The 14,234-nt window shown below is 36.3% G+C and overlaps 2 protein-coding genes across 2 annotated transcripts in view; one reads left to right on the top strand and one right to left on the bottom strand.

Annotated features, from left to right (window-relative positions):
- The window catches only part of IQCB1 (IQ motif containing B1), a 54,363-nt gene extending 41,489 nt beyond the window's left edge, over positions 1-12,874 (bottom strand). Inside the window, exons 1-5 of the mRNA XM_031959724.1 lie at positions 12,449-12,874; positions 9,006-9,120; positions 8,466-8,628; positions 5,154-5,283; positions 354-447 (exon numbers count right to left, since the gene is read on the bottom strand). Of these exons, the coding sequence (XP_031815584.1) occupies positions 354-447; positions 5,154-5,283; positions 8,466-8,628; positions 9,006-9,105 (487 nt within the window). The 5' untranslated portion in view covers positions 9,106-9,120; positions 12,449-12,874. The remainder of the gene's footprint in view (positions 1-353; positions 448-5,153; positions 5,284-8,465; positions 8,629-9,005; positions 9,121-12,448) is intronic.
- A 396-nt stretch (positions 12,875-13,270) lies between these two features.
- The window catches only part of EAF2 (ELL associated factor 2), a 58,676-nt gene continuing 57,712 nt past the window's right edge, over positions 13,271-14,234 (top strand). Inside the window, exon 1 of the mRNA XM_031959725.1 lies at positions 13,271-13,470. Within this exon, the coding sequence (XP_031815585.1) occupies positions 13,365-13,470 (106 nt within the window). The 5' untranslated portion in view covers positions 13,271-13,364. The remainder of the gene's footprint in view (positions 13,471-14,234) is intronic.

The raw sequence follows: 14,234 nt of genomic DNA, 5'->3' as shown, positions 1-14,234 counted from the left end.
TCACATGGCTTTTCCCTTTTGTTCTTACTCTTTTTTCATAACATTACTAATATGGAAATATGTTTAATATGATTGTACACTTAAAAGATGTATGAGATTTATATATCTTGGGGAGACAGGAAAGGAAGGAGAAAAAATTTGGAACTCAAAATCTTTTATAAAAGTAAATGATATATTGATATATATATATATATATATATAGAGAGAGAGAGAGAGAGAGAGAGAGAGAGAGAGAGAGAGAAATAGTTATAGTTTAAAAAACAACATCTGGACTGTTAGTATTTGCATTAAAATCTATAAGGATCCTTTAATGATTACTTTGTTCTATGCTTACCTATCTAATCTTCTCTTACCATTTTTAGTGAGTTGAATATGCCCTGTTAGTAGGCAGCACAGTGAGCCTATCACACTCTGGAAATGCCACAAGAATTCATCTTTTTCTTCATTCTTAAAACAAAGAAAACACAGAAACTTTAATATAGCTCTACCTGGGAATAAGAGAATATAAGTCCTGAATAAATTGTGGTATATGAATATTATGGAATATTATTGTTCTGTAAGAAATGACCAACAGGATGATTTCAGAAAGGCCTGGAGAGACTTACACGAACTGATGCTGAGTGAAATGAGCAGGACCAGGAGATCATTATATACTTCAACAACAATACTATATGACGACCAGTTCTGATAGACCTGGCCATCCTCAGCAACGAGATCAACCAAATCATTTCCAATGGAGCAGTAATGAACTGAACCAGCTACGCCCAGAGAAAGAATTCTGGGAGATGACTAAAAACCATTACATTCAATCCCCAATCCCTATATTTTTGCCCACCTGCATTTTTTATTTCCTTCACAAGCTAACTGTACAATATTTCAGAGTCTGATTCTTTTTATACAGCAAAATAACAGTTGGTCATGTATACTTATTGTGTATCTAATTTATATTTTAATATATTTAACATCTACTGTCATCCTGCCATCTGGGGGAGGGGGTGGGGGGTAAGAGGTGAAAAATTGGAACAAGAGGTTTGGCAATTGTTAATGCTGTAAAGTTACCCATGCATATAACCTGTAAATAAAAGGCTATTAAATAAAAAACATTTTTAAAAAAGAGAACATAAGTCCTTTTTCAAAACTAAATCATTTATGAGTTACGTGACTTAAAGCAACTCAACTTTTGAGCTTTAGTTTTCCCCCCCTAGAAAATAGGATTAATTTCACTTACCCAGAATTAAGTAGTTAAAAGAATAAAAAGAGATAATTACATGAAAAAGATGTGAAAATTTTCTAATGCCAGAAAAATTCTACAAGGTTTTAAAAGTATTGAATAGAATCATAAAATTTTTAAAAATAACATTTTCCCCCCAAAATACATGCAAAGATAGTTTTCAACATTCACTCTTGCAAAATGTTGTTCCAAATTTTTTCCCTCCTTCCTCTCCTAAACAGTAAGCAATCCAATATAGGTTAAACATGTGCATTTCTTCTAAATAATTTTCTACATTTGTTATGTTACATGAGAAAAATCAGAACAAAAAGGGAAAAAACACAAGGGGAAAAAAAAAAAACAACCAAAAAAAGTGGGGAAAAACTATGATTTGATCCATACAAAATCATAAATTTTAAATAGCACAAAGTTGGAAGGACCTTCAGAGGACATACAGTTCAGAATCTTCTCATCTGAGGCTCAGAGATTTTAAGGTCACACAGGCAGTAAGATAAGATTTAGACTCAAGTCCTAACCCCCAGAATGAGTACTTTCTACTTACTGTGCCACATTATCTCTTAACCATCTGGTCCAATTTTCATCTAGAATTTAACCACTTCTACAACATTCTCTGCAAAGTTGTCTTTCACTTTTATGGCATTTTCCAAGGCGTCCCTACCATAGTCAGGGAATATATTCCTGTAAATGAGATTCACTGATTTTTGATTATCAAAGTGCTCTATGGAATTTTTTTCCTAGATAGAGATGACACTGAAAAATCTGCTGCTCAAAGAAACACAGAATTTCAGAGTTGGAGGGGACAATAGTAGCTATCTGAACCCAGGACCTCTGGCTCCAAATCTCATGATCTCTCTACTATACCAGATACGCAGATGTCACTTTTTATATAATTATGTTATTAATTTATAATAATATAATTATTTATATTAAAGACAGAGCTTAAAAGAGCACAGAAATTAGAACTTATAAAAGTCTAAGGAGACCTATAAGCCTATCCAATCCAACCCTTACCTGAGCAAAAAATTCCATCTACAATATCTCCAACAAACAGTCATCCAAATTTTGCTTGAAGATCTCCAAAGAGAGAAAAACCACTACTCAAAAACAAAGGCTTTTGTATTTTTGCATAATTCACTATGTATTGCAAGTTTTCTTTATGGCAAACTTAAACTGGTGTCTCTGCTTCTACCAACTGTCCTGAATTCTGACATTTAGAGATAGCAGAATAAATCTAACTGATTCCTCTTCCACAATACAGTCCTTAATATTTCAAGCTGTTTCCTAGAACTAGAACTCTCTTTCTTTATTAGCCTAATTTTCTTAGAAGAGACTTGCTCACAATAGACTTGCTTAATATAAGGCCACCACAAATCTACAATTTGCTTTTTTAAAAAAAGGCCAATTATCTTCAAAGCAAAATAAAGTAAAGTATAATGTGATGAGGTATGCCTGTGCATTGGTCATTTATAATGACAGTTCAGGTAATCTGGCTAATAGTTCTTCAATCTCATCCTTAAATTCCCTAAAAACTTCCAAGTGAATAGATTAGATACAAATTGCATTATGTAAATTATCATAGTAATCTAGTATATGTAAAACCTAAAGAGCCAGGCTTTTGGAACAAAAACTCATTTGATGAAAAACCGGAAAACAGTATGGCAGAAATTAATTATAGATCAACATCTCACATTGTATACCAAGAAAAAGTCAAAATGAATACATAATTTACATACAAAAGGGTGATACCATAAGCAAATTAAGAGAGCATGGAATGATTTGTCTGTCAGATTTACGGATAAGGAAAGAATTTAGGACCAAAGAAGTTAAAGAGGGCATTATAAAAATGTAAAACAGATAATTCTGATTAAATTAAAATTTTTTCACAAAGGACACCAATGCAACAAAATTATAAGGAAAGCAGAAAACTGGGGGGAAATTTTTTGCAGTAAGTATCTCTGATAAAAGCCCCATTTTTCAAATATATGGAGAAATGAGCCAAATTTATAAAATTTATAAATTAAAATTATAAAACAAAAATTACAAAATTTATAAAAATACAATCAGTCCCCAACTAATAGATGACCAAAAACAAGCAGTTTTCAGACAAATATCACACAAGTCTATATCTATCTATAGTCACACAAAAAAATGCTCTAAATCATTACTGATCAGAAAAATGCAAATTAAAACAACTTTAAGGTATTAATTCACACCTATAAGAGTGAGTAATATGACAAAAAAAAAAAGGAAAACATTGGATGTTGGAGGGGATGTGGGAGATGGTTCACTAATGCACTGCTGTTGAAGTTGTGAACTGATCTAACCATTCTGGAGAGGAATTTGGAACTATGACCCACAGCTATAAAACTGTGCATAGCCTTTGATCTAGAAATAATCACTGCTAGGTCTATTCCCATCCCCTCCCCTCCTCCCAAGACATCCAAAAAAAAAAAGGAAAAGAAACTATTTGTACAAAAATATTTACAGCAGCTCTTTTTGTGATAGCTAAGAATTAGAAATGGAAGGGATGCCCATCAACTGGAGAATGGGTAAATAAAGCACAGTATATGATTGTAATGAAATATTATTATGCTATAATAAATGACAATCAAGATGATTTCAGAAAAACCTGGACTTAACTGATGTATAATGTAGTGAATATAACCAGGAAACGTGGTATACAGTAACAGCAATATTGTTCAATCAAGAACTGTGAATGACTTAGCTATTTTCAGAAATACAATAATCCAAGACAATTCTAAATGATGAAGCATACTGTTTGCCTCCACAGAAAGAACTGATATTGACTGATACATATTAATTTTTTATTTTCTTTCATTTTTTTCTTTTGAGTCTTTTTATACAAAATGACTATTATGGAAACATTTCACATAATTGCACATGTGTAACCTATATCCGATTGCTTACTGTTTCAAGGGGGGGAGAAGGAAAGGAAATACAGAATTTGGAACTCAAAATATTAAATAAAAATATGAAAAGATAAAAAAAAAAACCAACCTAAGTGTAAATCATCACATCCTGTAAGTATGCTATTTAGATCTACAAAAAGACCCCTGTTCATTCTTCTCACTATTTGATTTCCACAGAAAAATGCAATTAGGGAACTCATAAGCTTTCTTGGTAATCAGAAGCAAAGAATTAATTTGCCTCATCTCTCTGTGTTGCTGTTTCATTCCTTTCATATATGATCAAAGAGTGTTGCTGTTTCATTCCTTTCATATACGATCAAAGAGCTATCAATGATCTTATAGCTAGTTTTATATACTCATTAAGAATCTTTTATGACGAAGTGTGAAAGGCAATAATTTATACCAAAATGTTTTGAAAGGAGTAAAGTGCTATATAATTGTGAAAAATGTATTTATTTTTACTTGGAAATAAAATATTTAATATTTTTGTTTTGAAAACATTAAGACCTTATGCAAGTTTATAAGGCATAGAAGATAGTGAAACACAGAGAGATTAAACAGTTTCCAGTTTTCTTCTTGCAAGTCAGCAGCCCAGAGAAAAACCTTACTCTCATTCTCTCCTTCTAAAGGGGTTGTTAAAAGTATTTAGTTTAGAAATCTAAATCTTCCTTCCTCCCATGTTTCCAGAAGGGGTTATATACTGAACTGGAGACACTGGAAACAAATATGCCTTTGGACAGTTTTGAAGACTAGTGGGACAGGGCAGCCTTAAATATAGCTATATTTTCCTTTATATTCCATTCCAAACAAAATTTTATAACTTTCAAGTGTAGGTAGTTTTCTCCCCTCTTTTTTTTGCTTGCAACCAAAAAAAAGTTTCAAGTTGCTGTTTTACTTTTTGTTCTTATTTTCCATGAAATGTCTACTGAAAAATAATATTCTTTTCTTAAGACAGCAGTAATGTCTTCAGAATGCTAAACATATGTACATACCTCAACTGCACTGATATAATATTTTTGCAATCGCCTTCCTAAAATGAGGAAATTTTCTGCAGCTGAAGGAAGCAATTCGTTATAAAATTCTTCTGTATTTTCTGTTGGCTCCAAGCCCACACAGCATTGGCTAAAACAAGAACACAGTTTTGTGATTTGGTTTGCACTTATTATAAATGCAAAATGAACATTAAAACTATCATAAATATTGAACCTTTTTAGCCACAATTCCCTTTGCAATTTTTCATGATAAACATTTGCCTGATAAACAAAGGACTTTTCCTTCAAAATCAAACTGGTGATTTTGAGAAAAAGTAAATCTATTTAGGAAAAATAAACACCATGGATCATACTAATAGTATAGCACTAAAATGTCCTGACCACTTAGCAATCATGTAAAGTTTAGCTGCTTTGAAGGAACATACAAGATAAGCACTTAGTCACTCAAAGATGAGTGAAAAGTTAAGGAAGATACCTTCATTGTGAGCCTGCATGACTAAGAAAATAATGATGTCCTCCCCTCTATAGTAGTAAGGAAGAGGGAAGGTTTTTTGGGAAAATAAGAGTTGTGTTTTAGATATATTGAGTTTAAGATGGCTACAGGATATCTAAGGATATCTGTCTACTATCTATCTAATTCAAGATCTAATTCATATCTAATTCAATATCTAACCTAATAGACAGTTGATTGGGAAAGTAAGAGTTGAGTTTTGGATATACTGACAATAGGATATCTAAGATATCTAATTCAATATCTAGTGCAATAGACAGTTGAAGATGCTGAACAAATAAATTTGAGAATCATCAGAATAGAAATGATAATGCAATCCAAAAGAATTCATGAATCACCAAGTGAAATAATATAGGAGGAAGAAGAGGGACCAGGACAGGGGAATATGCAGGGTTAATGGGCAAGACCCAGATGAAAACTATCAAAAACCGCAGAGAGATCAAGAAGTTTTAGAATGAAAAAAGGCCATTAGATTTGGAAATTAAGAAATCATTGTGACCTAGGCATAAAGAATGAGATTATAAATAAATTGGAAGAGCATAGGATAGTTTGCCTCTCAGACCTGTGGAAGAGGAAAGAATTTATGACCAAAGAAGAGCTAGAGATCATTATTGATCACAAAATAGAAAATTTTGATTATATCAAATCGAAGTTTTTATACAAACAAAAGTAATTCAGACTAGATTAGAAGGGAAGCAATAAACTGGGAAAACATTTTTACAGTCAAAGGTTCTGATAAAGGCCTTATTTCCAAAATATATAGAGAATTGACTCTAATATATAAGAAATCAAGCCATTCTCCAATTGATAAATGGTCAAAGGATATGAACAGACAATTCTCAGATGAAGAAATTGAAACTATTTCTAGCCATATGAAAAGATGCTCCAAGTCATTATTAATCAGAGAAATTCAAATTAAGACAACTCTGAGATACCACTACACACCTGTCAGATTGGCTAGAATGACAGGGAAAGATAATGTGGAATGTTGGAGGGGATGTGGGAAAACAGGGACACTGATACATTGCTGGTGGAATTGTGAATACATCCAGCCGTTCTGGAGAACAACTTGGAACTATGCTCAAAAAGTTATCAAACTGTGCATACCTTTTGATCCAGCAGTGCTACTACTGGGCTTATACCCCAAAGAGATACTAAAGAAGAGAAAGGGACCTGTATGTGCCAAAATGTTTGTGGCAGCCCTGTTTGTAATGGCTAGAAGCTGGAAAATGAATGGATGCCCATCAATTGGAGAATGGTTGAGTAAATTGGGGTATATGAATGTTATGGAATATTATTGTTCTGTAAGAAATGACCAGCAGGATGAATACAGAGAGGCTTGGAGAGACTTACATGAACTGATGCTAAGTGAAATGAGCAGAACCAGGAGATCATTATATACTTCGAAGTATAACAACGATACTGTATGAGGATATATTCTGGAGGAAGTGGATTTCTTTGACAAAGAGAAGATCTAACTCCGTTTCAATTGATCAATGATGGACAGAAGCAGCTACACCCAAAAAAAGAACACTGGGAAATGAATAGTAAGCTGTTTGCATTTTTGTTTTTCTTCCCGGGTTATTTTTACCTTCCAATTCTTCCTGTGCAACAAGAGAACTGTTCAGTTCTGCACACATATATTGTATCTAGGATATACTGTGACATATTTAACATGTATAGGACTGCTTGCCATCTGGGGGAGAGGGTGGAGGGAGAGAGGGGAAAAGTCGGAACAGAAGTGAGTGCAAGAGATAATGTTGTAAAAAATTACCTTGGCATGAATTCTGTCAATAAAAAGTTATAATTATAAAAAAAAAGAGTGAGAGAGATCATTGGTAACTTTGGAAAGAGAAATCTCAGTTGAATCAATGAGAGCAGAAGCCAAACTTGAGAGTTAAGAGGCAGCAAGAGTAAAGAAAGTAGAGGAACAAAAAACTAAAGATAGTAGAGGAACTGTAAACAGTTTTTGAAAGGAGTTTAACCAAAAAAAGGAAGTGATAAAGGGAGATGGCTAGCAAGGATGGATGGATCAAGGGCAGGTTTTTTTTGAGAATAGAAAAGACATGGGAGTATTTATAAAGAGCAGAGAAATAGCCAGAAAACAGGGAGAGACTTTTAGAAATGTGAGAGAGTGGAGCTAATAAAGGAGGTAATCCTGAGTGTCCTCTTTTGGACATTCAGAATGCAAAGACAAAAACAAAAAAGTTCTGGCCCTCCAGGAACCTAAGGGTGATTATTGCCAACAATTATGAAGTCTTAAACAAATAACACAAAGATAATGGGGTCAAGTGATTGTGCTATTCTCAGTGTCTTTTGAAGGCAGAAGACCTATGCAGAAGAGAAATTTGCTTAGTTTTAGGGGGTAGCTGAAAATGGGGTTTGGATTTCTGGACTATGATTTAAAATAAAGAAATTACAAGCTCTGGATCAGAAATTGAAATTTTCTAATACTCTCCCTATTACATAAACCTTCAACCTAGGATGCTAAAGATAACAGAATGCTGGAATTAGCATAGGATGTTGCTTATTTAACATTTTATTCTATTTTGGTTATGATGGAGGGGATCTAGATTTGATTTCCTAAGGTTTTTATAAACAATACTGATTTACTTATCTAAAACACTATTTTTTCCACTCACTTATGAGTCTCCCAAGAAAAACAAGGAAAATTACAACTTTCCATTCTCCAAAAGACTAGCTAATGGTGTTTTTCTTATAAGAATGTAACAGAGATTCCAGGATGAAAAGTGGAATAAATTGAGCAAGAATTAACTCTTGATTCATTTCTTCATCTTTACCTTAATATTTGTGCAAGTTGGGAAATAGTCATCCAACCATCTTGGATTTTGGTGTCATCTTTTCTAAGGACCAATAGACAATATCGAATGAGATCATAGCAATATATGTCCTGCTTAATCTTCTTTAATTCTGAGCTTCCCAAAGGGACACTGTTTAAAATTTCTGAGGCAAAAGAAAACAGAGCCACATTTAGTTACTTCCACCATAACTTTTTTATTACCATACATAATTACCATAACTTTTAAACACTGTTTAATGATAACTTTTAAATATATCAGAAAGCAGCACAGCTTGTTCAAAGATACTTATTATTTAACCCTGTTTTGATGACTATATTTTAGGATTCAAAGTAAAATATACTGTTCAACATCTCAGTTATTTACAGGAAAGGAAATGCAAACGTGCTCTAGAACAACAGTCAATATAAGATATACATGTACAGTTTAGAATTAGATGATTAAAATAAAACTTCCCAAAATAACTTTGGAAGTTGAGATTATGGTTTCATTATTCAAATATATATTATATAATGAACTTACCTTTTAATTTCAACAGTATAACAGGAACATTCTGTTCAGGGCTTTCTGTAACTTCAATAGCTAGAGACAATATCCTTGGATCCACAATGACTGATTCCATTTTCCATTAATTATCCTTTAATAAAAAAAAGTATGTAATACAAGTCAGATAAGATTCCCATCACATTGTATTATTAAAACATTTAAATGGGGATAATAGGAGGTTAATAACATTTCACATTTGTAACATTAAGTTAAAAACTTAAAATATCTATATATAATCTGGTATCATAAAAAAAGTACCAGATCTGGAGTCAAAGTTTTATTACCATCTAGTTCAATTATCTTCTATGACCAAATGTATCACCTGGGAAAAGCCTAGATTTGAAACTATGGGAGCACCTGGACAAAAACCATAACAGAATGCAGAAAGAGATTCATTAAAGGTAATAAAGACTAACAAGTTTCCATTATTAAGAGGAATCCTCCATTAAAATCCCTGCAAATTAGAAACCAGATATGTGAAACTTTCAGCATTACAGGCTTACTCAACTAGGGCAATCCTTTTTTATTTAACTACTTATTTATTTAACTGTGCTCTAGAGTTAAGCTTCTTAAACTGTGGGTAATAACCCCATATGGAATTGGGTAAGTGAATATGGGTGTTGTGACATTATGATTTATTATCAGTAAATGTTTTATTTATATATCTATATGCCCAAGACTGAGTAAAAATTTCTCAGGTGAAAAAAGATCGTGAATGGGAAAAGTTTAAGAAGACCTTTCCCAGAGAGTGATATAGGTCTCATTCAGTTGTTCTGAGGTTTCCTAATGGTCCAATGAACAAATCAGCATCTTAGATAAAACAGTGGATAGAGCACCAGCCCTGAAGTCAGGAGGACCTGAGTTCAAGTTTAGCCTTAGACACTTAACACTTCCTAGCTGCGTGACTCTGGGCAAGTCACTTAACCTCAATTGCCTTAGCAAATATAAAAAGAAGAAGAATTAGAAGAAGGTAGTTCACCAGTCCAGATTCAAGCAGTGGTCGGTACAAGCTTAGCAGGTGGTGCATATAGTTTCACAATCAAGTTCAGAACAAATATAACCATAGTTAAAAGCAAAAGAGGAAAACAGTATATTCACTTTGTCTTTCTATAAAGTATTCAGATTTCCAATCTTCCAATTGTCTCAAGTCACTTCATCTCTGGAAATATAGAAGAGTCCCACCCACAAGACATCTTTTATCAGAGAATTCACTGAATACACTGTTTCCCTCTTTTGCTTTTAACTATGGTTATATTTGTTCATCAGAGAATTCATACAAAAAAGAAGGACAATGAATGTCAGAAAGCCTTTAACAAAAACTGCAATCTTATTCTTCATTAGAGAATTTATACAGAAAAGAAACCTTATAAATATAATGCAAACAGAAAAGCCTTCAGCCACAGAGGACATTTTAATGAAAAGAATTTATGGTGGAAACAAAAACCCATGCAAAAGGTATTTCCAGTCAAGAGGGCCTGGAGTCGAATTCGAGCTCAGCCACAAGTCACTTCCACTCAGAAGTACCTCACTTTCCTTGTCTATAATATATTCCAGTCCACCACAAATCTTTTGACTTGAAATTAAGGCAATTAAGTGATTAGATTAAGCATCTTATACTTTATTAGTATCTGACAATGCTAATGTTCATGGAAGCAACATGGTTACAAAAACAAAGTCCTGAAAGAATGCAAACAGTTGACTTACAATCACATAAAATAAAATTTTAAAAGTTTCATATAATTCCATTTTTTCCAACTATTGTTACCATCCACACTTACCAGGAAGGTCAAAAGACCTCAAATCACCTGGAGTATATCACCAGGAATGAAAAATGCCCTAGGACTTTTTTTCTGAAACAAATCTGAACAAATTTTGAAACAAAACAAAAAAGAGAATTTGACTATTTTGTGAAGTAATACCTGAAACTGTTAAATGTACTATTATTTCTGAGACTACATCCTGAATAGTTTAAACCTGATATGGGTTATACATATCCAATCATTTAAAACATATTTCCTTGTTAGGTCATATTGTGAAAGAAAAATGGGAACAAAAGGAAAAGAATACAAGAAAGAAAAAGCAAACAAAAAAGATGAAAAAAAGATAAAAAGTATGCTTTCATAGGCATCCTATCTCCACAGTTCTCTCTCTGGATGTGGATGGCATTTTACATTCCAAGTCTATTAGTATTCTATGTTAAGCATATTTTCCAGATCACTTTAACTGGCTCAAACTTATTTTAATATTTACAATTCAATTATTGTTCTGTAAGAAATGACCAGCAGGATGAATACAGAGAGGCTTGGAGAGACTTACATGAACTGATGCTAAGTGAAATGAGCAGAACCAGGAGATCATTATATACGTCAACAACGATACTGTATGAAGACGTACTCTGATGGAAGTGGACTTCTTTGACAAAGAGACCTAATTCAGTTTCAATTGATCAATGATGGACAGAAGCAGCTACACCCAAAGAAAAAACACTGGGAAATGAATGTAAACTGTTTGCATTTTTGTTTTTCTTCCCGGGTTATTTTTACCTTCTAAATCCAATTCTCCCTGTGCAACAAGACAACTGTTCGATTCTGCACACATATATTATATCTAGGATATACTAGGACATATTCAACATATATAGGACTGCTTGCCATCTAGGGGAGGAGGTGGAGGGAAAAATCGGAACAGAAGTGAGTGCAAGGGATAATGTTGTAAAAAAAATTACCTTGGCATGGGTTCTGTCAATAAAAAGTTACTATAATAAAAAAAAATAAAATAAAGATATAATTTTGGTTTGTTTCGGATTTTAAAAATTTACTCCCATCCCTTGGCATTCAGTATTATTTAGTTCAAGTTCATTCCTTTATCTTTTATGGAAACAAATGCCCTCCTGTATGGAACCTGGTGCCTCCATATAAATATGTGACTAATTTGTAAATTCACCTAGCAATTTACATGATGCATTACAAGTTTGAAGAATGCTTTGCAAGTATTTCATTGTATCACAATAATCCTGAGAAGGGCACTGTTATCAATATCCCTATTTTACATGGCTGACCCTGGTTCCATAGCGAGTTAAATATTTAAAGTTGCATTTGAAGGGGAGGTTTTCTGATTCCAAGTCCAGCACGCTATCCACTGCCCTACTTAATTGCACAGAAGGCCCGCAGCTCAAAGAAAACTAATCAGTTTCAACCTGCCCATTTTCTGCAGGGAGGAGTGAAACAGACAAAACAGGGAGGGAGGAACTAGCCCAAACCACTAAGATGATAACACAATTCAAACGTTGCTGTTTGAATGCCTCAGGAACTAAGTTGAAATCCGGTCTTGGGCACTATCTGTGTGATCCTGGGCAACTCAAGCTTTCTCCACTGTGACATGAGATAACAGCATCTACCCCGCAGCGTTTGGTACAGTACCTGGCATACATTTGGCGCTTAATAAAAGGTTGTTTCTCTCGGCCCCCTTTGCTTATGCTCAGCACACAAAGCGTTGTTTCAACGTTGCCCAGGTAACCGAGATGCCTCTCCTCCAAAAGCTCCAGGGAACCTACTCTACAAGGGGCCGGAGGAGGGAAGTTTCACGCATGAGTGGGAAAGGGCACTCGAGGGCGAGCCCAGACCTGGGTCTCAAATCGCAATCCAGCACTGGTCTATCAGCGGTGTAATTAAGATCAAGGAAGTCGCTTCTAGCCCTCTCTAGGTTCCAAGACCGGCCCGTGTGGTTTGGCGTCACGGACCTTCAGGGTACCTCAGGCCGAAACGCCACGCGGCGTAAACTTCCTTGGATGGAGGCCGAAAATTCTTCCGCCGACTGGTCAGATCGCAAAGTTCTCTGTATCCATCCGCGCCCCTCCGCCCCGCCTCCTTTTACCTCCACCCTCCGTCTCCGCCTCCCCCGCCCCCTCGTTTTAGAATTTGCGACTACAGCAACCTCGCTCTTCCGCGGAGTTTTACTAAGGGACGACCCTTTGCGGCTGCGATCGTCCACGTCAGAGCGAGGAGCAGCAGACGTAGTGGCCGAATGACGAATACCTCTCTCCCCCGACACCCACGGTTCACGAGCGAACGGCGGCTGCGCAAACCAGCGGCTGGCGCTCGCGGACCGAAAACCCTTCGGCGGCTCCACTCAAAGCACCCACAGCCACGCCCCCAATCCCCCTTGGGTTGTCAAGCAACAGCCAATCCACGCCTCGGAGGCTCCACATTGGCCCGTTCTGGGCTCCGCCCCGCGCCCCGACCAGCATGCAACCGGGAGCGTGCAGTAAGAGGCCGGCAGGCTGTGGCTCCGGGTCTAGGTGGCAGGTGGCTTGCTGCCTAGTTGCGGCTAAGGAGGATGAATGGGCCGTCCGGAGCTCCGTATTTTGACAGCCGGGAGCGGGTGCTAAAGTTGGGAGAGAGTTTCGAGAAGCATCCGCGCAGCGCCTTCCACACCGTGCGTTGTGAGTGGGGCAAGAAGGGGGCTACACTTCGCCTTCATTACTGGCCCAGGGTTTTGTTTTTTTTCACTTGGGACTCTCCGGAGTCTTCCTCACAGATGTCCCCACTTTTTTCCTACGGAGAAAGGTCTTTCTTGTCTTCTCTGCCTCGTAAACCTTTTTGTGGGTACCCGGGTGGAGACATAGAAGAGAAGCTGGGGGGGGGGGGGGGGGGGGGGAGGGGGGAGGGGGGGGGGGGGGGGGGGGGGGGGGGGGGTTGAGTGACAGTCGGTGACAGGCGGACAGAACTCAGGTGAGTGACAGGGAGAGGCTCCTGGTGGTTCTAGGGGTTCCGAGGTGACGGACAGACAGGTTCTGCTGATGTAGAAGGGAACAAATGAAAGATGAAGCGAACCTGGAACCGTTTTTTGCAAGGCAGCTGGTTCCATGCTAGTATGATGGAGGTTGGGGGGGTGGAGGTGGCGGCGGCGGCTGGGATAACCACAGATCCTGACTTCTTGCCGATGCCATGTTTTCTTTTCCCTCCCTCTTCCATCCACACGCCTATCACTACCCCAACCACATGGACCTTGTGAAGACATTCGCAAGATGCTCATTTATGCTCTTTCTTCAACATTTATTAAGAGTCCACTTTGGGGAAAGTAGAATTTCAGGGGTTTAAAAAGCTCTCCTTTAGTCATCTGTGATAAATTTAGCTCTTCTCAGCAAGTGATCCAAGAAATTCTAAGAGATTTAGGATGGAAAATATCGTCCGGATCCAGAGGAAG

This window comes from Sarcophilus harrisii, chromosome 3 (genome assembly GCF_902635505.1).
Source record: "Sarcophilus harrisii chromosome 3, mSarHar1.11, whole genome shotgun sequence".
NCBI classification, from domain to species: domain Eukaryota; kingdom Metazoa; phylum Chordata; class Mammalia; order Dasyuromorphia; family Dasyuridae; genus Sarcophilus; species Sarcophilus harrisii.
The sequence above is the reverse complement of the archived record's forward strand: the minus strand, read 5'-3'. Positions and strand labels throughout refer to the sequence as shown.